At 37.9% G+C, this 23387-nt stretch overlaps 2 protein-coding genes and 1 non-coding gene across 3 annotated transcripts; all 3 read left to right on the top strand.

Annotated features, from left to right (window-relative positions):
• Positions 1 to 4087: 4087 nt before the first annotated feature.
• Positions 4088 to 9395, top strand: LOC121521368 (ribonucleoside-diphosphate reductase subunit M2-like). The gene is made up of 10 exons (XM_041805320.1): positions 4088 to 4351; positions 4584 to 4652; positions 5614 to 5757; positions 6287 to 6403; positions 6521 to 6654; positions 7092 to 7186; positions 7264 to 7397; positions 7485 to 7589; positions 7679 to 7792; positions 8861 to 9395. Exons 1-10 carry the CDS (start codon positions 4262 to 4264, stop codon positions 9011 to 9013), a joined length of 1155 nt encoding a protein of 384 aa, XP_041661254.1. The 5' UTR covers positions 4088 to 4261; the 3' UTR covers positions 9014 to 9395.
• LOC121522002 lies at positions 7849 to 7983 on the top strand. The gene has a single exon (XR_005992927.1). It is a non-coding gene; the product is annotated as a small nucleolar RNA SNORD94 (small nucleolar RNA).
• A 1439-nt stretch (positions 9396 to 10834) lies between the features above and the next one.
• Positions 10835 to 23013, top strand: lgals8a (galectin 8a). The gene is made up of 9 exons (XM_041805322.1): positions 10835 to 10931; positions 14703 to 14791; positions 16681 to 16888; positions 17177 to 17296; positions 17403 to 17453; positions 18733 to 18759; positions 20613 to 20701; positions 21524 to 21689; positions 22390 to 23013. Exons 1-9 carry the CDS (start codon positions 10893 to 10895, stop codon positions 22537 to 22539), a joined length of 939 nt encoding a protein of 312 aa, XP_041661256.1. The 5' UTR covers positions 10835 to 10892; the 3' UTR covers positions 22540 to 23013.
• Positions 23014 to 23387: the final 374 nt, after the last annotated feature.

Here is a 23387-nt window from a genome sequence, read left to right as displayed (position 1 = left end):
CACTGAGTTTAAACTGAGGTTAAGTTTATGACCTCCAAATAAAAACCTCACAATATGTCAGAAATAATCACTGTAAGCTGTCTGTGGGATGTCCATGGGCGTATGTAGGTCATAGCTGTTAACATGTCAGTGAAAAACGGCTGAACTGTGACAGGAAAAGCGGGTTAATTCGTCTTTCCAGGCTGCTCTTTATATAAACACATACATTGTCCCGTATATGAAGTTTCTGCTCGACGACAGCGCGCCTCTTACGTCTACTGTTACACAACCAGAGCCCCGCCACTCTCCCTCTCCCCACACCACCCGGTAACAACCATCAGCCAATCACGAGCCGGCGCTCGGGGGGTGTGACCAATCAGAGAGCACGGCGCTGTGTCAAATGTGCGCGTCATTGGCTGATGAGGTTCCCGCCCACGTGCCTTACTGACCGACATTCAGAGGCAGCCAAAGAAAATGAATTAAAAAAGAAGGAAAAATAAGAGTGAGAAGGAGGCTGGAAAGCAGAGAAATGCTGACATCATGTGCTCAGAAGCGGAACAGCACCGTTTAGAAACTGCAACAGAAATAACAGCAATAAAACAGTTAGATATATGAATTAACGCCGTTAAAGAATGATCCACACATTCATTCAAGCTTAATATCTAGTGTTTGACATTTCTCAAAATATAATGTATAGAAAATAGACTCTATTATTGTTTTAACATCAGGATTATTATGTTAAGTAAGTAAAAAAGCTCTTTTTTTTTACAATGCAGCCCATAAGATAAGGGGGTTAAAGGGGAGAACTTCCTTGGACCCAACCAAACAGGGGGCCACAGAGGTGAGGAAAATCATTGGTCCGACTCCAATGTAAAGTTAAGCTGTGATAACCATATGTTTTGTTTAACCTGAATAATAACCACCTGTCAAAGGAACAAAAATGGAATTCTGTCTATTAAGCAGCAGTTAAATAAAAGCCATTTTTAAAATGTAAACCCTTGCTTTAAAACAGCAATATATATTTTTGGTCATGCTGACTGTGTGGAACGGGCTTATTTGGAAAGTTATTTCAGACTATATGGATAAGCAATGATGTGCACAAAGGTCGGGATGCCAGAGAATAAAGTAGAAGTCACTGAAATAACTGAGGGAAAGATGACAGATAACTGCAAAAAAGGGGGGAAAGTGAAATTTATGAAAATTCGTTAAAAGAGGTGAATTGGCAGAAACAGTGCTAAAAATGAGTTAAAAGAAACAAAAATGGTTTTAAGAAAGGGAAATAAGAGGTAAAATGGGTGGTAAAATGGTATAAGCATTTAAAATGTGTCCAAAATGTGGCAAAAACATGTCAACAATGGGTTACAGGGTAAAAATGTGGTAATTTTTTTTTTTTTTTTACAAAAACGAGAGGCTTTGAAAAGTAGCCAGAATAGATCAAAAGTGGAAACTGGCCAAAAAAATTGGTTAAAACGGAAAAGTTTGTAAACCATGGCAAAAACTGGCCAGGACACTGGTAAAAAACAACTGAAAAGTGGCAACAATGGGTTACAGAGGCAAAAATTTGACAAGGATTTGGCAAAAAAAAAAAAAAAAAAAAAAAGGGGGTTAAAAATTTTTGGGTTAAAAATGTGGCAGAACTGACGGCTAAAGTATTGGAATCAGAATAAAAATAATAATTAAAAAAATGACTTTAAAGAAACAAAACTGGGCCATATAAGGCAAAAAGGTGTTAAAAATGGGCCGGAAAATGGTGAAAAGCAGTTAAAAAGTGTTAAAATGTAAAGTAAATAAATAGAAATAAATGGGTTAAATGTTTTTGAACAGGCACAGAAAAATTGTTAAAAGTGGTAACACTGGGTTATGGAGGCAAAAATGGACAAAAATGCATTAAGAATGGTAAGGGCAGGCCTGCATGTGTAGAGTGCCTTTTAACAGCAGAGTGCTTCACAATTAAAATATTATTTAAAGTTATTTAATGCAGAAAATGCATAAAAGCAAGCATAGACAGCTCAAACAAAGGCAGTAAAGGTTCATTGTTATCAGAACTATTGCTCACTAATTTGATTTATTTTTTAACATAAACTAGGCTAAAGCTTAGGTAGGATGACAACAACAGCAATTCGTTCCTAAATCTATATGGTTTTATAATCTCTTTACTATATTCAAACCTGCATCAAATGGATATTGACAGAAACCATTTTTAAAAATTCAAATGCAAACAAGAAACAAAACTGTGCCTATTTGAAATTTTATGTTTTATTTTATAGGAAGAAATTTAAAATGTATTTGCCATATTATTTTTACTTCATCATTTGAAATGACTAAAAAATTTTATGTGCTTATGAGAAAGATTTAATACATAGTAGGGGCCCAAAGGGGAGTTGAACAGTCTAAGGAGAAAGTTTTAGGTAATGGTGAAAGCTTTAGCAGATCACAAGGAGTTTTATGTGCTCATATGAAAGTTTTAAATGTTCTTGAGAAAGGTTTTTGTAATTACGAAAATTCTTTATCAAGCTTTAGGCGTATGTCATCTTTGGAGCTCCGTAATGGAACAACTTAAATTTAAACTGTAGTTGTGCTTTTATAAACATGAAGGAAATGTGATGGAAAAAGCTAAATAAAAGACATGAAAAACACAAGAGGAGTTCTTATTGGTTCTTTAGTACAACCGCAGTTCCAAAAAAGTTGGGGCACTTTGCAAAATGTGGATACTAACAAAATGCAACAGTTTTATGTCATTTTTGCAATTTCATGAAAATATTAGCTCTGTTTGAATTTCATGGCAGCAACTGAATAAGGTAGGAGTTTATGAGATATCACAATCATTGCATTGTTTTCATTTTATTAACATTTTACACAGTGCCCCAACTTTTTTGGAATTGGGGTTGTAAAACCTTCTTACTTAAAATAAATAAATAAATAAAACTTTAACCCCTGCTATTTTGAAGGTGTTTCTCATATAAGTATTATAGGTCAATGTCTTTGATTTCAAATGAAGAAAATTGCTTCATGTGACGCTATGGTACTACTGTGCACAGAAACTGGGGCTGGGTTCTGCATTTTTACTCAATATACCTTCATTTAGTATCTTTTTGTGGGAGAAGTATGTATTTATTTTGATCTTAGGCTATTTAAAGAGTCAATTTGTTGTTGGGGGTAAACTTACTTTCTACAGCTAGGCGGCGACTCTACTCTTTGACCTACATTTACAGTAGTGTTCTCCCGGCAACAGCTGATAAGCCGCCCTCTGTTTTCGAGGGAAAATGAAACGACTGTATTATGTTTAGAAACGGGCATTCCCTCTAGTTAATCATTACACGAAGCGTTAAACCTTTGCCACTAATGCAGGAAGCTACGTTACCGAAAATAAACCGCCGGAACACTGTGAAGCGCTTCATTATTCACCATATTGAAGTTAAAAAGAAGCGTATGTCGGGTCAAGCTTGCAATACAAGAACCACATTTGTACTCAAGTAGCTGTACGGTGTCATATTTTGTGCATTGCTGTCGTGAAAAACGCGTTAGGATACAGGAAACCAAAGAAAGTGTGATGGCGGGAAACCAAAGAGGAAAGGATGCAATACAAACCATGACAGCTTCATTTGCTGCAAAGGTAAAACCACCACTAAAAAGCAATGTAATAGAAATAAAGATACACTTGATACACAAAGATAATTGCTATACATTAAAGAGATGTGTGGCTGGTATTATTCATTATGCATACATGTGTTCAGGACGTCTTATCCTTTGATTGAAGTGCAAATTAGACAAGCTCTTTTATGAGCCAACAAATAGTGACAAGGATCAATTTCTCTTTAGTAGTATTTTTACTTTGTACGTTTATTTTCTGTGACACGTCTTTATAGTTTTAATGTGGAGTAAAGTGTATTCTTATTTCAAAATCAACCGTTGCGTAAACGCTGATTTTCATAGTTTTGTAACGCCGATTTCAGACAGTTTTGTAACCCCAAAACTAACAAAGCCGTTCGAATTTCCCGCAGCTGTTCAGGCGGCACGTGAGCGCGGCTTTCCTCTTGATTGGCTACGTCGCAGCGTCAGTTTAAAGAGCCAGTACGAGCTCCGTTCCCATTGGCCAGCTGCTTTCTAGCGCCAAGATTTCAATAAAAACGGCGAGCGGACAACAGAAGCCGCTTCAGTCTGTCCTCTCCGTCTGTCTTGCTGCGCTTTAGTTTAGCTTTTCCCTCTTTTAAACTGTCATTTAGTTATTTTTTTTTAGCTTTTTTTTTTACTACTTTGTTCGTGTGATTTTAAAGAACCCAAAATGCTCACTGCTCGCTCTCCTCTGTCCGTGAAGAATGACAACGCCATCAGCAGTCAGATCAGCAACATGTCGCTGGACAAAGAAAATACGGTAAGACCCTGAAAACCTTGAATATTAGATTTGTCTTTGACTGTTATACCTGTCTGTTTCAGCTACCGTGTTCTAAGTCTATGTGATGGCAGCCATGTTGAGACCTTAAATGCCCGATTGACCCACATTTTATCCGTGATGTTACTTAAAATGTGCATAAATGTGACATATTGGTCCTTTTCAGACACTTTCTGTCATTATAGTTATTTATTTCTTGTTATTTATCTTCCAGCCTCCGAGTCTGAACTCCACCCGCATCCTGGCCTCGAAAACCGCGCGTAAAATCTTTGACGGTCCTGAGGTGAGTCAGAGTCTGCAGTAGACTCCAGTATATCCTACGTATTAAACAACTACAACATCTCTACGTTCATTCGAAGCCTATAAAGGTCGTTTGGCGTTGTTTATTTTGCAAATGTGGCGCCTAAAATGTCGCTTCTGGCGCCAACAATCAGCTGATGATGTTCACCTGGGTTTAATCAACCCCTGTCAAAATGCTTGTTCATTATTTCCTTTGTGTTAAGTAGGCTGTTGGCTAAGAAACTTGCGCTATATTTCAATGCAAAATGGCGCATATTGTGGACCTATCTGGCTATCATGTGCACAACATTATCCTCAGTCATGAACAGCAGGATAGGAGTTTTATTATGTAGCATCACAAGATTTAAAGGAAGAAATGCACAATACTTATTACGATAATATAACAATACTAGCACTGTATGCTTGATGTCCAAGTATTACAATTTGAGGACTGTGAATTGAGTATTTATTGCTTTGAAACGTGGTACATAAGGATGATTAGGCACTAGGTCCTGCCTATGCCAAAGATCAAAGATCAATTGGGATAAAACAAGAGAAAAGGCAGAATTTGTGAATGATTACATTCATTTTCAGTAGTTTAATCTGTAACTGTCAGCTAACAAAGTTAGCTGGCGAGTAATACAGGCTGACAGCATCACCAGGTCTGAATCAGACATATTAAAAGTACATGTCATCTATTTCCTTTTTCAATGGTTTGGTTGATAAAACATTATCCAAACTTCCCCAGGCAAAGCTTATGGAGATGTGATGCTTCATGTTGAAGTACCACATGTTTTAAAATGAGAGGAAAAATATTAGCAGTACTCAGAATAGCTAAAGCATAACACTATCTCTTAAGCTGCTTTCTTGGGAGATGTATAAATTCCAACAGAAATTTTAATCAAACTCCAACAAGTTGCCTTATGAACTAATTTGGTGCCTAACACACTTTTTTTGTTTTTCAGTCCAAGGCCGTGAAGAAGAGCAGCAGCGAGGAGGAGCCTCTGCTGAAGGAAAACCCTCGCCGCTTTGTCATCTTCCCAATCCAGTACCACGACATCTGGCAGATGTACAAGAAGGCTGAGGCCTCATTCTGGACTGCAGAGGAGGTACACAGCACCATAATATTAAAGATGCATCACTGCCTTTATGTGGTTACAGCACAGCTGCCTACATAAAGCTCCATCTGTGTCACTGTAGAGTTGCCTCTCTGACTTTATTCTGTTAAGGCACCCCTAGATATTTAAAAAAAAAAAAAAAAAAAAAAACCTAAACATTTGAGGTCACCCCTGTCAAAAGGGATTAAACACTTTACATCTCTGACTGAATAAATTTGTTATTTCAGTATATTACAAACACCTCCATGGGTTCTGCATTAAAGCAAGCATATAGAAGACTTTTACAGTAAAAATTAAACCCATTGTATCTTTTTTTTTTTCCCCCAGAAAATGTCTCAGAAATGTATCATTCTTAATTCAAAGGCAAATATGTTTGGGTTTACTTTTACTTCAATCAAAATTGACTTGAGGGCTGCGATGAGTGGGGTGGGCAGCTGAATGTGGCTGCTCATTCCCCACCACTGAGTAAGGCTGTACCGTTCTGCTGCCTTCATGTCTCTAACGTGTCCTTTGTTTCCAGGTTGATCTATCTAAAGACGTGCAGCACTGGGAGTCTCTGAAAGATGAGGAGCGATACTTCATCTCTCACGTCTTGGCCTTCTTTGCCGCCAGTGACGGAATCGTCAACGAGAATCTGGTGAGAATGAGGGGAACTTGTTTGGGAAACGTACAATAAAATGCAACGTTTTTGAGCAGAAAAGTGATTCTTTTCATCTGTTAACGCTTATCTGTTGTTCCCTCATGTGACCACTAGGTGGAGCGCTTCACTCAGGAAGTTCAGGTGACAGAGGCCAGGTGTTTCTATGGTTTCCAGATTGCCATGGAGAACATCCACTCAGAGATGTACAGTCTGCTCATTGACACCTACATCAAGGACCCCAAAGAGCGGTGAGGACCCAAACTGGTCTATGCTGGCCCACTAAACTGGTCTGTACTGGTTAGAGATGGGTGTAGAGATAATGTAGTTTTAGAACCATTATTGACAAGCTCTTAAATATGAGGCTCTATCATGGGTTAATGCATGCATCAGTTACCAGGAGCTGACTGACCATTTACTGTATTACTCGATGTGTTAAAACTAATGAAGGGTTTCTACACACACTGGCCCCAGGAAATCCAGACTACTTTACTACAGCAGGCCTCCTTTTCCATCATTAAACTTTTTTCTTAAAAACTAAAAAGCTGCAGCATTTCTCACACCATCAGCATCAAACGCCTCAAATCTTTCCAGTCAGGAAAAGGCACACGCCAGTCCTGTCGTTTTTCAATGACATTGACTGATCCTGACTTGAAGTTTTGGTGTGACGGCATTTTCTGACCCACAGAGAGTACTTGTTCAACGCCATCGAGACTCTGCCCTGTGTGAAGAAGAAGGCTGACTGGGCCATCAACTGGATTGGAAACAAGAGCGCCAACTATGGTAAGACTGCTCTCTCTTTGAGATCATGTAAGCTGATCAGACGGTGTTCCTGGTACTGACCAGTGTACTTCCTGTAGGAGAGCGCGTGGTGGCGTTCGCAGCCGTGGAGGGAATCTTCTTCTCTGGTTCTTTCGCTGCCATCTTCTGGCTGAAGAAGAGAGGCCTGATGCCCGGCCTGACCTTCTCCAATGAGCTCATCAGCAGAGATGAGGTCAGAGCAGGCTCCTGATTGGTCAGATCAGCCAGTCAGCATTCACAGCAGCAGGGTGTGCTAACGGTGTCTTTTCTGTGTGTTCAGGGTCTGCACTGCGACTTTGCCTGTCTGATGTTCAAACACCTGGTGAACAAGCCATCTGCTGAGACCGTCACCAGCATCATCAAGAACGCCGTGGAGATCGAGCAGGTCAGTACATCAGACGCCAACATCACTCTGGTTGAGCTGGTTTTAATGGTTCTACTGGTGTCTTAATTGTGTATTGATTTGTTGTGTAGGAGTTCTTGACGGAGGCTCTGCCAGTGAAGCTGATCGGGATGAACTGTGACCTCATGAAGCAGTACATCGAGTTTGTAGCTGACAGACTGATGCTTGAGCTCGGGTTCAACAAGGTAACCAACTACACCATCACACCCTGTACTTGATGTGTTTGATAGAGTCCTGGAGCTCTGTGGTGATCTGCGCAGGGGTACGGACCTCAGCCAATGATGGGGGCTGAATGCTGCTGCTGAGTTCTGATTGGAGGATGTGTGGTTCACTGACAGAGTGGCAGCAGCATGAAACAGATGCCACACTGAACAGATCTCAGTCACCAGCATTATTAAGAAAACATTTGTTCTAAATGCCCTCTTCAGATTCTGAGGCTCAGTCCAATGTAGGGAGGTATTCTGAGGTTATTTTCACAGTTTACCCTTAAAGTGGTTACATTTGATTTTTTTTTTTTTTTTTAATGGGGATTTTCAATTGAGATAAATCTCAAAATTTGTATAGCTGGTCATGATTCATTATCCTTTTTTTATATCACATTTTCAAATTCCATTACGTTGCATCTGGAACCGCTTTTGTCATAATCTTTCTACTGTCTTGGGTGAAGCTATTTCATGAAATCAAAAACATTTACAGCAGGAATTAAAATCTGAGTGATTTGAATTGGCATAAAGATGGCTAAGTTCATTTTGCACCTCTGACAGTTAATGTGTACCAACTGATAATATAGGAGCCCTTAACTTAAGTAAAAGCAGCAAATCTACATTGTAAAACTGCTGTAATACAAGAAAGTCTTGCACTCAATCCTATGTAGGTACATAAATGTAGTCTGAATCACTGTCGAACTACAAGGCAATAATCTAATAAACAGTTTTTTCCCCTCTTAAATCTGGTAAGTTATTGCAAGTGTTGCGACATGCTGTCCCTGCCACCTAAAATGTTAAAGAATGGAAATTTTAAAAAAACATGGATTGGCTTACCCTGAAACAAAGTTGTGTACTGAGTAATGAGCTAACTGTTGTATCCTGAATAACTAAGAAGCGGTGGGTCTGAAATATGATTGTATACCACTGTAGTGTGTGGATACTAGCAGTCTGGGGTCCTTGGTAGTGTAAAGTTTGAGTCCTTATAATAAGGCATCAAAGCAACAATCAAAGACGGCCAATAACTCACCAGAACTCTTATGTTTGCAGATCTACAGAGTAGAGAACCCGTTCGACTTCATGGAGAACATCTCTCTGGAGGGAAAGACAAACTTTTTTGAGAAGCGTGTGGGCGAGTACCAGAGGATGGGTGTGATGTCAGGCCCCACAGACAACACCTTCAGGCTGGATGCCGACTTCTAGACCAGAACCAGACTCCTGCTACAGTCCTCTACATAGGATGATGCACTAAAGATCCTACAGAGTGAGAACTACATGCAGCAGAGAGGAGATGGACTTGTTTATATGAACCTCAGGACATGGTGGATGGATGTGGCGGTACATGAGCTCTTCAGGCGAGGAGAGATCTGCTCTTTACCCAGTTGAACATAATGTACATAAAATAGGAGTGAAACTGGGTAGGTTAGAGGTGATTTGGATCAAAACACTGCCTGTATTTTATGTAAAAGTAACTGTAGAGTTTTTATTTTATTCTTGCTGTATTAGTGCTTTTATATGGACCTTTTTTTAGGAATATGTTGAATATGTACAGTTTTCTTTTTGCAATAAAATTATTGCAAAATTCTCCATGTCTTTACATGTTCATTTTTATCTATCAAAACGCGTCTACACTAAACATTAACATGGATGGATAGGCAGGCATTGCTGTGATAAATCTTGAGATTCATAGAGGTCAAAACTTCTCAGTTTACTTCCTGGAGTCACTCATGCTGCAGGATTTTTTTTTCACATTTTTTATTTAATAATTGAGTTTTACTGATGTCTGAAAAGCAAAACATCTTTTGTTTTGCACTGTTGAGTATGAGCAAATTGTTCTGCAAAAACTGCTTTTCCCTTTTACTCTGTATTTTAACAGTCAAATTTAATTCCAAAAGTTTTTGGTTTTACATTTCAGTCAGACACTGGGACATCAGGATTATTCTTTAAATGATCTTTTCCCTGGTCAAACTTCATCTCAGTCATGCCTAGAGATTTTTTTACTCAACTCTTTTTCCCAGGAAAACTCTTAAAGTCTTGAAGTTTATCTGAAATCACACGTAAACTGTTTAAATACACATGGAAGTTCCATGATTCATCCGTCTACTTTTGAGCATTTGTAACAATAGATTTTACCTTTTCTCCTGTTTGGCTAAAATAATTTTCATTTTACCTCCTGAACACAAAAATAACTCTTTATGATGGAAACAATTAGAGTAATTTCACTTAATATAGTAGAAGCTATAGGCAGGCATGAGTAGGTCTTTAAATTGTAGATAGTAAAAATATTGAGCATGGATAATGTCCTTTAATTGAAATAAATTACACTATTAAACAAAATCAATTAACTGATGCAACGCCTCTTTCATATTGCTCAAGTTTATTGAAACCTTTATTTGCAGATAAAGGCTCCAAATCCACTGTTGAAACTCCTTATTTATAAGCTAAAATCAAATCAGAGGCAACTACAGCGGTCACACTTATATTTCCACTGTTGTACACAGACATTATCTACCAGTCAAATTAAAATGTAAATGTGAGTGATCTTGATGAAAGTAGATCTTAAAGAATCATTAATACTTTGAAAAATAGTTTGAATCTCTAAATTACGGAAATGCGTTTCAGACATAAAATACTTGACATGAAATGAAACTTAAAAAGAAAAAGGTGATCATGAAGCTGAGACATTTATAGAGCTCTTTCCAGTTTTTGTCTAATGTCGACATTTGTGGAGTTTAGGGTGGAGGTCAGTGGATCTTTTTATTAGAGTCATAAGACCGAGAACCAGTCGCCTCACCCAATCAACTGCTGCTTATAAGGAGAGGACAATGACGTCATCACGCCGAATCACGATCTGTTTTTTTTATTAAACGTGACCAAACCGTACATAGTAGAAATTACCCAGTTTCTTAAAGCCTCTCAATTAAAGGTTTTCGACTGTTAAAATACAGCATATTCAAAGGTGTTCTAAAAATGATTTCTCCTACCGTCTCATCCTTAAAGACGTGAACCGTGCTGACGTCATGTGCGGAAGTAAACAAAAGTGCTAACTAGGCTGACCTCGGGTCTGCGTTTTTCTTCCAACATGTCGGTTTCAAACCCGAGACAGACGTTCATAAAGCCGGTAAGATGCTTTTTAATCCTTCTGATTTTCTGAAACTGTCGTTGTAGAGTACTTTAAACTGTCTTTGTGTACGTAAATCTGAACTTTGTGAATAATTTGTGACTAAAATCAATGACACCCCCCGTGTTTTATCAGGGAACCAGCTTCGTAAAGTCGTTAATAATTAATATGACGTCTTCTTACATAACAGGCAAAAGCACTTGCCCTAATTTAACAGGGTTTCTGGCAAACTGAAGATATACTATTGCAATAAACATCTTTATCTCGAACAGAAAATAAAGTTAGATCTGGGATGCTCACTTCCGGTCAACTGTATTCATTTTTAATGCGTACTCTGAATTAAACTGTAATTTATTTAGGCCTGAGCCGAGTCAGAGATGCGTAAAGGGCAAAATAAGAGTCTCTAACAGTTCTTGTTCAGTTAGTTAATACCTGTTCACCTATTCTGCTCGATTCTGTTTGAATTAACGCGACTAAAAGTTAAAATGTGATTTTCTAATGACGGTTTACACCATCTGTCTTAAGAGAAGACTTTTCACCACTTTTAAAAGCATATTCTGATCTTACAACAATACCCTGTGCTTTAAATGATTCAAACATCGAAGTGTGTAAAGCTGCCTCAGTGTGTTTGAGGATATGAGGGGAAATGAAGTCCCTCTGAATTGCAAGCAAACTTCTGGATGCTGTTGAAACATCTGACTTTGACATCCATGAGAAGTTTGTCTATAGTTAGTGGGAAATAAGCCGTAAATCACCTAATATTGCATGTCTAGGACTCTGTTTTCTTCCTGTGGTATCAAACAGATTTTATTATTCGATGCATGGCCGGTTCTGGGCAGTTTAGTGCCCTAGATTTGAATTTTGTGCCCCTCATCCCCAGTCATTACCTCACATTAGGGGTGTGTGATGGGACGATCTCAGATCGTGAAGAGATAGAATGTGTCGATGATCTGCTTAAGCTGTATTGTTGTAGAAGTGGCTCTCTTACTCTCTGTAAACTCTCTGTGCTCCCTCACCCCGTCCCCTTCTGCTTCCAGAGGCAGCAGGAAATGAATCCCCAGCTGTAAATGACACTGAAACTTGAGATTTAGTTCTTAAGAAGATTTCTGACTGACCTATACAGAGCTGTGTAGTGCTCTCTTAAACCATAACCCTAACCCTAACCTGACTTTCTGAGTAGGAACTCTGAGTTCAGGGTGCTTTCTTGATGACTTTGACTCAGAATAGTGTAAATCCTCAAATAAAGACTGGGGCCTTTATTTACAAAATTGATGAGGGCACCAGGCCTTCATAAGAAGGAGGCTCTTTATTTAGAGCCAGGCCTTTATTTTTAAGACTCGCTGTCTGGGCTGTGTTAACAGCTCATATTTTAATCCAAAGCAAATAACATAACACTGATAATGAAACTTAAGCAGCTGGACATATGAATATATTTTAATCATTACTCTTTGGTCTGTTAAAGACTATATATATTAGTAATCAATGTGTTGTTCGTGCAAACAAAAACTACTTTTGTTTCCATTTTATCAAAAAGTATTAGGGCCCCTGAATAAGATTATTTAAGTTCTGACTTTTTTGCAAGTTTTCTCATGAAATGTTTAAATTTTAACTTATTTATCTGTCTAAACAACAGCTAAGAGATAAAAAAGGACAGAATCTTCCCTTTAAAATGAGTCCAAGACTCATGCAAAACTAGAAATTAAAGTTCTTAGGTCTAATTAACAAGACAATGTGCCTTTAAAAAGTATGCTCAGTAAAAAGTCTGACAAATTGATTGAAGTAGGCCAGTCTTTTACTGAAGCTTAGCTATCCCCTAGACATATACATGCTAGGTGGGTGGACCACTCCCAGCATGCTTAGGGGAGCAGCAGTCTACAGTTTAAAAGGCTGTTTTTCACATCAAATACAGCAATAATTTCTGTACACTAAACTTCAGTTTTCTTTTTTAATATGTTTTAGATCAAACTACTATATGTACAGTGCTTAACAAATTTATTAGACCACCCTAACCCTAACCAAAGTAAGATTTATGCCCCAGCTGCCCTAAATTAACAGCATTGGTAATTACCAAAATCATTTTTATGTCTCTGCAATGGTTAATATACCAATATGTAGAAGCTCTTTAACCCAAATGATATTTTTAATGCTTAAGTATAATTATTATTGTTATCCATCAATTTTCAAATTTACTGATTTACAAAAGAAAACTGGAAAAATAGTAAAGCACATTATTTTTTCTTGATTAATCTGTCAAATTACAGTTATCTACTTGCATTTCTGAACAGAAAAATGAGTTTTAGTGGTTGAATGTTATGCTTGATTCATTTCTGACTTCTCAGAGAAGCCCAGTGAGCCGGCTCAAATTTGGGTGAATTCAGTTTGAAATCCCTCATTCCTGTTCAGAATGGTAAAATGTGGAGAGCTCACTGAAAATGAAAGAGTCCGCATTGAAGCACTTCATGATGCTGGATGGTCTCTGAGACAAATATGACAGGTGGTCTACTAAATTTGTTAAGCACTGTATATTTTGCCTATATCATCTGCAAATATTGGCCTATATATATATATATATATATATATATATATATATATATATATTTTTTTTTTTTTTTTCTTTTCTTTTTCAAATAATTTTTGCACCACGAGTGAGAAGGTCTATTATGTACTACATAAAGGTCACACAGAAGTGATTGTGCCAGTGTTAAATGTTTTAGCATCTACTATTTAAATACCGGCCTTTACAGGCTCATGATGCGCATAACCCCGGTCATTAAAAGGGGCATGGCTGCAGATCTGTGTTTCAAGTTTAAATGGAACACACAATAACTTCACAGCAATCAGCGGAACCTTTACAGCTTATTTACGAGCTTTCCCACCTTTCTACACAAGGTTTACCTGTCACAATAACAGAACCAAGAGTGAAACTTTCTATCAGCATTTCTTTATGCAGGGGGCAAGGTAATGTCCGCAAGATCCAGACATTGTTTATCATTTAAAAATGTTTTGAACAGTATAATAATTGATTTCCCTGTATTTATTTGGCCTACATGCGTGCTGCTGCGTTATCTCGACCTGCATCTCCCTCCTTTCTCCTTTATTGTGAGTAGCAGACAGGTATGAGTGTGACACATAGCCTACGTCACCGCTCCGTGAATAAATGCTTTCCCAACCCCTTTTTGAATCAAAATTGAGATTACGTCAATATTAAACATGGTGACAACTTTACTGCATTACCATGTGTGCCGTATATCAGTTAAGCATTTATCCTGCAATACCACACATATGTCACTAGCATGTTTGGCTGTTTGGGCTGCATTTATACAAATACAAAGATACACACATGGACTAAAAGTACTTATTTTTTCATGTTTTTTCACTGTCAGAGTGAAGTACAGGCTGAGTTGGGGTGATTGGGACAGTGATGAGATTGCATATTTAATCATTTGATTGCATTCTCCTAGTAAATGTCCTCAAAATGTGTGCAGACAGCCAATAAATCGATGTAGAAAATGCCATATATAAAACCCTACATTAATCTCCAAAGTAGGTTTTGTTGTAGAGGGATTTATCCTTCTAAAATTGCAGGCACTCTCCTGCACACTAAGTTTCAGTTGTTAATGCATTATGCAATTATTAAACTGACAATCGTGAAAATGAAATCAAGAAATTACCTATTACTGGTTGTCTGACTTGTGTGTTTTTTTTCTCATATCAATGCTTAAAAGTTTTACAAACATGAGAGCTGTATTAAATGCATCTTTCTGCCCACAGGTGATCCCCTTCGCGGGGACGATCCTGGGCGGTTTGCTGCCTGGTGAGATGGTTCTCATTCAGGGCTCTGTACCATCTGGCGCTGATCGGTGAGTTCAAAACAAAACAACCTGGTCTAACTGCTTTATTCTGCCTGACACACCTGTTATTTATAACTGGTGGTGCGGGACCTACAAGTGGGTCATGGAGCTTCCTCCAGTACCTGGTAAAACTAGAACTACTGCCTTGCACTTATACTTATGTAACATTTCAATTGTGGGACAGTGAAATTCCAGTGGCTGGTCAAGAGGAAGGGCTGGGGGGTTTTCTGTGGTACCTCTGACCTCCAAAATCCAACCAGTTCATACTTGAGTCAGGGTGAATATTTGTGCAAAGCGAGGATGCACAAAAGTTGGATTTTTTTCTTGTACTGTAGCTGACATGAACACCTTGAACTTCTTTCCTTAAAACTCACTTTAAAGTTTAAGAATGAACAAAGATAAAGACTTTTGCAGACATAGATCTGTTAGCCCTGCCTACAGCTCTACAAACTCATTTGTAAATATGGATGATATTTACAGTTGATATGTAGGTTGTAAATATTGGCAAATGTTACAGGTAATTAACTTTTTAAACTTATATCTACCAAAACCAATACCATGCCAATAACGTCATGCATTCTTGCACTTTTTTAAGTTATGACTTTAATTGAGGCGTGCAAGAAGAAAAATTAGGGGCCCTAAAGTTCAACCTTGTGAAACACCACAGGATTCATGCCTGTAGTGGATGAAGTCTTTCATTTTAAGAGGTTCCACATTTTTAAATGTTTTTACTTAAAGACAGAGTTTATATTCATGTATAAATATTGTATCCAGCTAATAACATCTTTTTTCAGGCTCATGAACAACAAAGTATCATCAGCATATGGATATATATTTATTGGTCTTTTACCTTAAATGACACAAAATTTGTTCTGTCCCACCCTGTCCTGTCCTGGATGGCAAAATGGGATACTCACTGGATTCTGGGATTCTAAATAATCCTGCATACAGATTTCTGTGTATTATTATGTGTAGTGCACATTTTGTGCATGGAAAGTTAAGTGAGCCTAAAAGTTCTGCAAATGATTTCACGAGGTTAAACAGCATTTTCCAGAGCAACCACTCATTTGTAACAGAAGCTTTTATATTGGTTCTAAATATCGGAATGCATTTTTGTATCTTCTGATATCAGTTATTAGCTTCTTAAGCTCATATCTGCAGATACCATGCTGACTATATTGTGCATCCCAAGTGCAAAGTTTGAAGTAAATGCCTAAAAGCTCTTTTTGCTATATTGCACTCACAAGCAAGGGATGTGCATGAGTCTCATGAATTTGATCTTTGACCTTTGACGTATCACATTTAATTGATTCATCGTTGAATCAGGGAGAATATATAGAAGCCATAACTGGTTATAAATTCATTCTTTGTACTTGACTTGTTTCGTTACAAGTAGAAGTAAATTATTTTTTTTTCTCACGACATTTTTATATTGTTATCTTTGGATAACAAAGCTGTTTTTCCCTGGATAGTGTTGTAACTTCTCGAAACCACCAATGTTCACATTTCTAGTATAATTTTTGTTCTATTTAAGGCCAAAATTGTGCATTTTTAAAATAAATAAATAACAGTGGTTGAAAATGTTCATCATGGTAGATCAGGCTCTGATATACAGAGCTGCTTGGTACATGTGTTCACCTGGGCTCTAGCCCCCTTTTCCAGCCTGGGTTGTTATTTGTCATTAAGGAGGTGGTAGTGAGTCCTGAGACTTGGCTGGTTTAGAACCATTAGCCAATATAATCCTTAAAATGTGACAGCAAACATCAGAGTCTGATTTACAAACATCAGCCTGGAGTTTGGTGAGATGATGTGGGGTGCCTGATAGTTTAAAGTGTCTATATTCTTGAGTCAGAGCACAAATAAGGCCTCACCTATTGCCCCTCTGTGCTGTCTTGCAGGTTCCAGGTGGATTTCACATGCGGCAGCAGCGTGAAGCCGAGGGCCGACGTGGTGTTTCACTTCAACCCAAGGTTCCTGAAGAAATGTATCGTCTGCAACACACTGCAGAAGGAGCGCTGGGGCCGGGAGGAGATCCTGTATCAGATGCCATTTTCAGTCGGAGCAGCGTTCGAGCTCATCATCCTCGTCCTGAAAGATGAGTTTAAGGTGAGGAACGAATGAACAAGGATTCTGTGAAGCTCTGATGTTATACTAACGGTATTTATGACCTTCTGAATACCATGAACTTTAAATTATTCTGTGTGTAAACTCAGATTCATATTGCAAAGCTCCAGGAAAGAATAAAAGACTTTAAGATGTGTTTTGTCTGGTTCTACAGAATGATCTGGATCTCTGGATCCAACAGGATAAAGCTGGATTTTAACCTTGTAACGAGTAATTTTAATTCATTTTCTTCCAGTAAAAATTGTCTGTATTTCCTACTCTCTCCTGTAGGTGGCAGTAAATGGGGGTCACGTGTTGGAGTACAAACACAGAATGGAGCTGGGGCTCATCGACACTCTGTGCATTTCTGGAAAGATCAAAATCGAAGCTGTGGGCATCCTCTCAAGTACTGTGAGTCACTGCTGAACTTTCTTTGTGTTATAATCACCATGTGATGAATCTATGACTGTAAAACATGTGAGGATGGCTAAAAAGAGTTTTTTGTTGTTTTTTTTAGGGTGCAGTTTCTCCTTCAGCTAGTCCAAGCAGCCAGGACTCACAGATGAATGTAAGAACACATTTAAACACTGTAGAATGCTTAAATTTGTAATTTTCTTCCACCATAAGCTCAAACAACATTGACTTTGATTAAGGTTAAAAATTTCAGTTAATTTCACTATTATGGCTCAAGTTATCCCCAGTTGCATAGGAATAGATATGCACGAACAGTTGATGAAAATATGACTTTATGTGAGGAATGCCAATAAAAAGTGAGAGGGCCTAAATCGGAGCCCAGTGGAACACCACATGGTTCATGTCAGTCAAAAATCAATCAATCATCAGTCAATCAATCTTTATTTGTATAGCACTTTTCATACAAAGCAATGTAACACAAAGTGCTTTACACAAAAAGAAAATTCGAAGAAAATACATGAGTTCAAATCAAAGCAATTCTAAAACAAATTGGTAGCCAATACAGAGACGTTAAAATCGATGTAATGTGTGCTCTTTTTCTGGTCTTTGTCAGCTGAGTTTTGGAGCAGCTGAAGATGTGAGATGTTTTTATTAGGGAGACCAGAAAGAAGATAAAAGCATGAATTAATGTCTCTGCGTTGGCTTGAGAGAGAAATGGTCGCACTCAGGCAACGTTCTTTAAATGATAAAATGCTTTTTTGGTGATATCCCGTATGTGATTTTCAAATTTCAGCTCTGAATCAAATGAAACACTTACACATGGATTAAAAGATAAAGTTTGGAGTTTGCTGACCACTTTCTCTCTCTTGTCCCCTGTACCGTTGACTAAAACCTGAGTTTTGTCCTGGTTGAGTTGAGAAAAAATTCTTAGCCATCCATGATTTGATAGCTAAAATACTGTTAAAAAAGGCATCAAGTGTCCCTGTGTCATCAAGAGACACAGCAACATAAAGTTGAGTGTCGTCAGCATAGCTGTGGAAATTGATGCTGTACCTCCCAAGAGGAAGCATATAAAGATTAAAAAGAGTCGAGCCTAAAATTGAACCTTGGGGACCACCACATCTCAGTTCATAAAACTTTGATGAGCGATCCCGTAGGTTCACTTCAAAATTTCTGTCAGTGAGATAACATTTAAACCAGTTAAAAACAGTGCCAGAGATGCCGATAAAATTACAGTCTATTTAAAAGAATTCTGTGGACCGCTGTATCAAATGCAGCACTCGGGTCCAAAAAAACTAAAACAGATGGTGAAAGTGTTTCATTAATTGTTTTGGGGAAGTTGAGCATTTTTAAAAGTTTTTGCTTAATCTGGCAATCTTTCTGAGACTATTTTGTATGTTTATCTTAATATGTTTTTTGTTTTCCTCCTTCAGCCAATAAAGTCTTCTTCAGGTGACTTGGTGAGTTTTTGTTTCAAACTTATTGATGTAGTTTCTGTATTTGATTTTGTTTATTTGATCAAATATCACAGAGTATAGATTTGACAGAGACTACTCAAGATTTTGTCTTTCTTTAATAACACACCCTAAAACATGGACTTCAATCTTAAAGTGCTTGGGCTGTAAAGTAAAGTATTATAGAAACAAATAATTGAGATTACTCCCTTCCTTTTTACATGTTTGATCGACTTGATTGCCTTTTTTAGACTCATAGAATTTTGATTATTTTCATTAAGAAGATTTTTTCCTTCCACTGGGTTTCATTTATCAGTATCCTAAGATTTTTGTTACATTTAATCTTAAGAAGTTCCTTAGAAAAGTTTCAGGCAGATTAGTGACAGAGGTTGAAAAGTGCCAGACTGTTGTACTCGAGTACAGTTACTCTGTTTAAAATTTACGTGAGTAGTAGTAAAAGTACTGCTCTATAAATCTACACAAGTAAAATTTAAAATCAAGTCATTTAAAATTTACTCAAAGTACTGGGTAGCTACTTTTGATACCCAAGGGGCTTTCACAGTGAAATATGACCTGTCCTTAATGTGCAATAACAACAAAATGTGGACCTGCAACCAGGTTATTTATTATAAGGTGTGACTTAACCTAAAGTACAATGCAGCAGCTGTTTTGGGAAGAAATATGGAATCCCTGTCTTGTTATGTGCATGTACTGACAGTGATGTGTTGTGAAAGCCAGACGTCTTTCCTGTGTTCCTAAATTTAAGAACACCATGCTCTTGTAAGCTGTAGGCTCATCCGCTTCACCTGCTTTGTATAGACACATCCCTTCTATACCCATATAAGGGCATAAGACTGCAGGGCTGTGTGCAAACACAGAAGGCACACAGATTCAGACTGAAAGGTAGAGGGGTAGAGAGGGAATGCCTGGATTGAAATTTAAAACAAATCACGGTGGAGAAAACTTGGCTGAATCTTCTCTAAAACTTTGTAAGACGGTTCAAAGCAGTTGTTCGTCTCCAGCAGGTCGGGAAAGTGTGCATGAAAAAAATATGCAGCAAAATGTTTATGATGTACAAAAGCCCTGAGTGGACAAACACAACATCTGTATACATTTTTAGGTCCTTTTCTCTAGATTTCAACTTAATTATTTTAGTTTTCTGGGTAACAAAGCTGGTTTTCCCAAGATAATTAGGAAATACCTTGGGAAACGGCCAGATTTTTATGCTGTCTTGGGAGGAAAATGAGTAAATTAAATACACGCATGCATGACTTCTAATTATAATGATGTGCTTTTAAAAACATCTTTCTTTCGTCCTGTCTCATTTTCTCATTGAAAACATTTAAGTAGTTGAACATTTTGAAGATTTTGTGTTGTGGTTTGTTGTGAGGACATGGTTGTGGGTCTTTATGCCCAGCTAGCTGATAACCTCTGATTTAAAGGACACATTTCTTGTTGGTGAATGAGGCTGGATGAACCTTTGCTGGCATCTTCTTAAGCCTCTTATGGTTTCCTCTTGTTTCAAACATATCTGTGTCTTGTGATTCTTAGAAGCACATTTAAATCTTGGTATTTATGAAGACGTAGCACTGCAGGAAGCCTGTTTCACTGTTAAATTTTCACATAAAGAAACATTTTCCACTGAAACGTCCTTCTCTATCAGTTAAGCTTTCAGATAATCAAACTATCAATGTTTTTACCCATCTTCCTTTCTTGCCATCTTCAGTTTTAGTTCATTTTTACTGATTTTACATCAACTTTGCTTGATTTTAGGTGCTTTATTTACATATAAAGACTAATGTGCACCCAGCATATCTGATTTATGATTGTAAATCGCCTTAAAATTCTTGTTTATTCAGAGCGTTCCCTTCAGAGGTGAGCTAGTTAAAGGGCTGAAAGTTGGACGCAGCATCACCATAAAAGGAGAAACCACACAGGACGCAGACAGGTAATCAACACTGCAACTGCATTCTCTCTTATATCGGCTCATTTGTCCTCAAATTATCGAGTGAACAAACTACAGAAAATCGTATTATGTTAAAATGTTACTGGACATCTGAAAGCCCCTATAACAAATCTGATGTGACAGTTATTTTAAGACTTGGGGCTTTTATGCATTTATTAACATAATAAAACAGAGGATTGTGTCAGACACAGGGGTGAGAGAGCGGGGAATGACGTGTGGGAAAGGAGTTATAAATAAAGATATTATTTAGGTTGCAAATGTGTTCACTATTTACAGTGTTGTTATAAAAAAACACAAATAAATTTCGTTAAAATGCTTGTTTGCCGATTTGACATTGTAGCACAGCCTTGTTTATTTACTTTTATACCAAGAATTTACTTAGGGCCAATCAAAAATGGACTGCGGGCCACATTTGGCCCCCAGGCTATTGTTTGGACACCCCTGCCCTGGGGCATCTGCACCCCTCTGACTTATCATTGATTCTCTTTTTCAGGTTTTCAAGATTTCTCATGAATGCTCTGAAGGATTTTCTTTAGACTTTGCACTGATGTCCACTAAGACTGAAGGATGAACTGATTTTATTTTGAAGGTCAAAGGTCATCAGGCTCTAAGGCCAGTCCTTGCTTGTAACATTTGTACCACAGTAGTAACCCCAGCCCTTCTTTTTGACCCACTTTTTGGTAATTAGAAACTTCACCAATAAATTTAGAACACAGTGTGGTATCAGACTGATAAAGGTATTAATTCTGCATGTGTAATGTATGATGGCAGCCCTGATTTTCATTCTTTTCTTTTTTATTTCAGTTTTGTTGTAAACCTGCGAGTGTCAGACGGCAGCGACATCGCTCTTCATCTAAACCCTCGTCTGAAGAAACGCGTCTTTGCCAGAAACTCCTTCCTGTCTGAGTGCTGGGGCCTCGAGGAGAGAGAGCTGGAGTCCTTCCCCTTCATGGCCAATCAGTACTTTGAGGTATGGCAACAAAAACACAAAATACAAACAATAAACTAAATAATCTCAAATATTCAATCTATAACATTCAGTTCAAGGATTGGCTTTCTTTTTAAAAGAGCAGGAAATACCACATTTACATCTTACTTATGTATGTATCATTACATTATTTGTATCTCTCTTGTTCGATTTCAGGCTCGTTTTCTTTCATTTTAACAATATTCTTTAAATTTTTGATAAACTAAACCTTTATGACTCCATGCTGGCAATAGCCATGCCACATTGGCTGTTTCACATATCACTGGTTGTGATTTATTTCATATCAATGTGGGCAACACCCTGTAGACAGTAGACTGAGTTGCTGTTGTTCCTAAACTCTTCCACTTTCTAATAATATCACTAATAGTTGACTGTGGAATATCCAGCAGAGATGAAATTACAAACAGTCTTATTGCAAAGGTGGCATCATCACAGTACCACACTTAAAGTCTCTGAGTTCCTTAGAACAACCCACGGAGACTGCATGGCTAGGTGATGATTTTATACACCTCTTAACGAGTCTGATTGAAACACCTGAATTCAATAACTAACAGGTGTGGCCAAATACTTTTGTCTATACAAAAACAAAGCCCCAGCTCTTTACCTTAAAACCTGCCATAATTTAACTTTAATCTCTTGTATTTTCAAGTGTGATAATCCTGATGATTCTGTCTGTGTGCAGATGATCATCCTGTGTGACTCTCACCAGTTCAAAGTCGCCGTTAACGGTCTCCACCAGCTCCTGTACAAACACCGAGTCCAGGACCTGAGCCGGATCGTGCAGCTGGAGGTCCGAGGAGACGTCACGCTGCTCGATGTTCAAATCCTCTGAGCTCAGACACAAGACTGTCTGCACGAATGCAACTAACACCAGGCTGCAGTGCTGTCCGTTAGTTAACAGCTTTGATATTATTACAAGTTATTAATCATGTTATGAAGGGTTTTTTTTAATGTAATTGTGTTTAAATGTTTAATGTTATGTTCATCATGTCTCATTTTCACCACTTAAACTTTGTCTAATGTTGATGCTTGGTCTTTATAAAACAAAGACGATGTTTTAGCCAGACTAACAAAAACATATCGAACCGATTACTCTTCTTCCCTTGGTGACTGTTTAAAGCTTTATATCATCTGGTTATCAGAGAACAAAGAGCATCATGGGAGAGACAAGATCAGTATTTATCACATTAAATAAACTAATGTGAACCTGACACAAACATATCCTGCTGATCCGTGTTTATACGCTGTTTGTCTGAGAACTGACGTAACAGTGCCTTTATTTTACATTAAAAACTGCTGTCCCTCATCAGCCACAATGTCATTCAGTGTAAGATACTCTTTAGATTTATTTATAATGCCAGAACCGTCAAGGTAGATTAACCAGGAGCTACTCAAGTGAGAAACCAAGGCATGCGATCATGGAGAGGAAAAATGCCAAATAGTATAAGTAGTTTTTCTACGTCTACCTTTCCAACCTTTTTGTTTTTATGTATTTTTTCTTTGCTTGAACCCTTCATGGTCTAAAGCAGTGGTTCTCAACTGGTGGGTCGGGACCCAAAAGTGGGTTGCAGAGCAGTTTTCAGTGGGACCTAAAAATGGTGGCGAAAGTCTATGAAGAACGTAGAAAGCCATTTATTTAACTGTTTATTGTGATAATGGGTACATTAAAATGTTTTAATA

Source organism: Cheilinus undulatus, linkage group 14, assembly GCF_018320785.1.
Source record: "Cheilinus undulatus linkage group 14, ASM1832078v1, whole genome shotgun sequence".
Taxonomy (NCBI): domain Eukaryota; kingdom Metazoa; phylum Chordata; class Actinopteri; order Labriformes; family Labridae; genus Cheilinus; species Cheilinus undulatus.
This window is presented reverse-complemented; position numbering and strand designations above follow the sequence as displayed.

What these genes read in the sequence shown, in the direction of transcription:
- lgals8a (XM_041805322.1), top strand. Translation starts at nt 10,893, where the DNA reads ATGTCGGTTTCAAACCCGAGACAGACGTTCATAAAGCCG. An exon ending in TGGGCATCCTCTCAAGTACT is followed by an intron (nt 17,297 to 17,402) that starts GTGAGTCACTGC and finishes TGTTTTTTTTAG; the next exon opens with GGTGCAGTTTCTCCTTCAGC. An exon ending in TGGCCAATCAGTACTTTGAG is followed by an intron (nt 21,690 to 22,389) that starts GTATGGCAACAA and finishes GTCTGTGTGCAG; the next exon opens with ATGATCATCCTGTGTGACTC.
- LOC121521368 (XM_041805320.1), top strand. Translation starts at nt 4,262, where the DNA reads ATGCTCACTGCTCGCTCTCCTCTGTCCGTGAAGAATGACAACGCCATC. An exon ending in AAACAAGAGCGCCAACTATG is followed by an intron (nt 7,187 to 7,263) that starts GTAAGACTGCTC and finishes TACTTCCTGTAG; the next exon opens with GAGAGCGCGTGGTGGCGTTC. An exon ending in AGCTCATCAGCAGAGATGAG is followed by an intron (nt 7,398 to 7,484) that starts GTCAGAGCAGGC and finishes CTGTGTGTTCAG; the next exon opens with GGTCTGCACTGCGACTTTGC.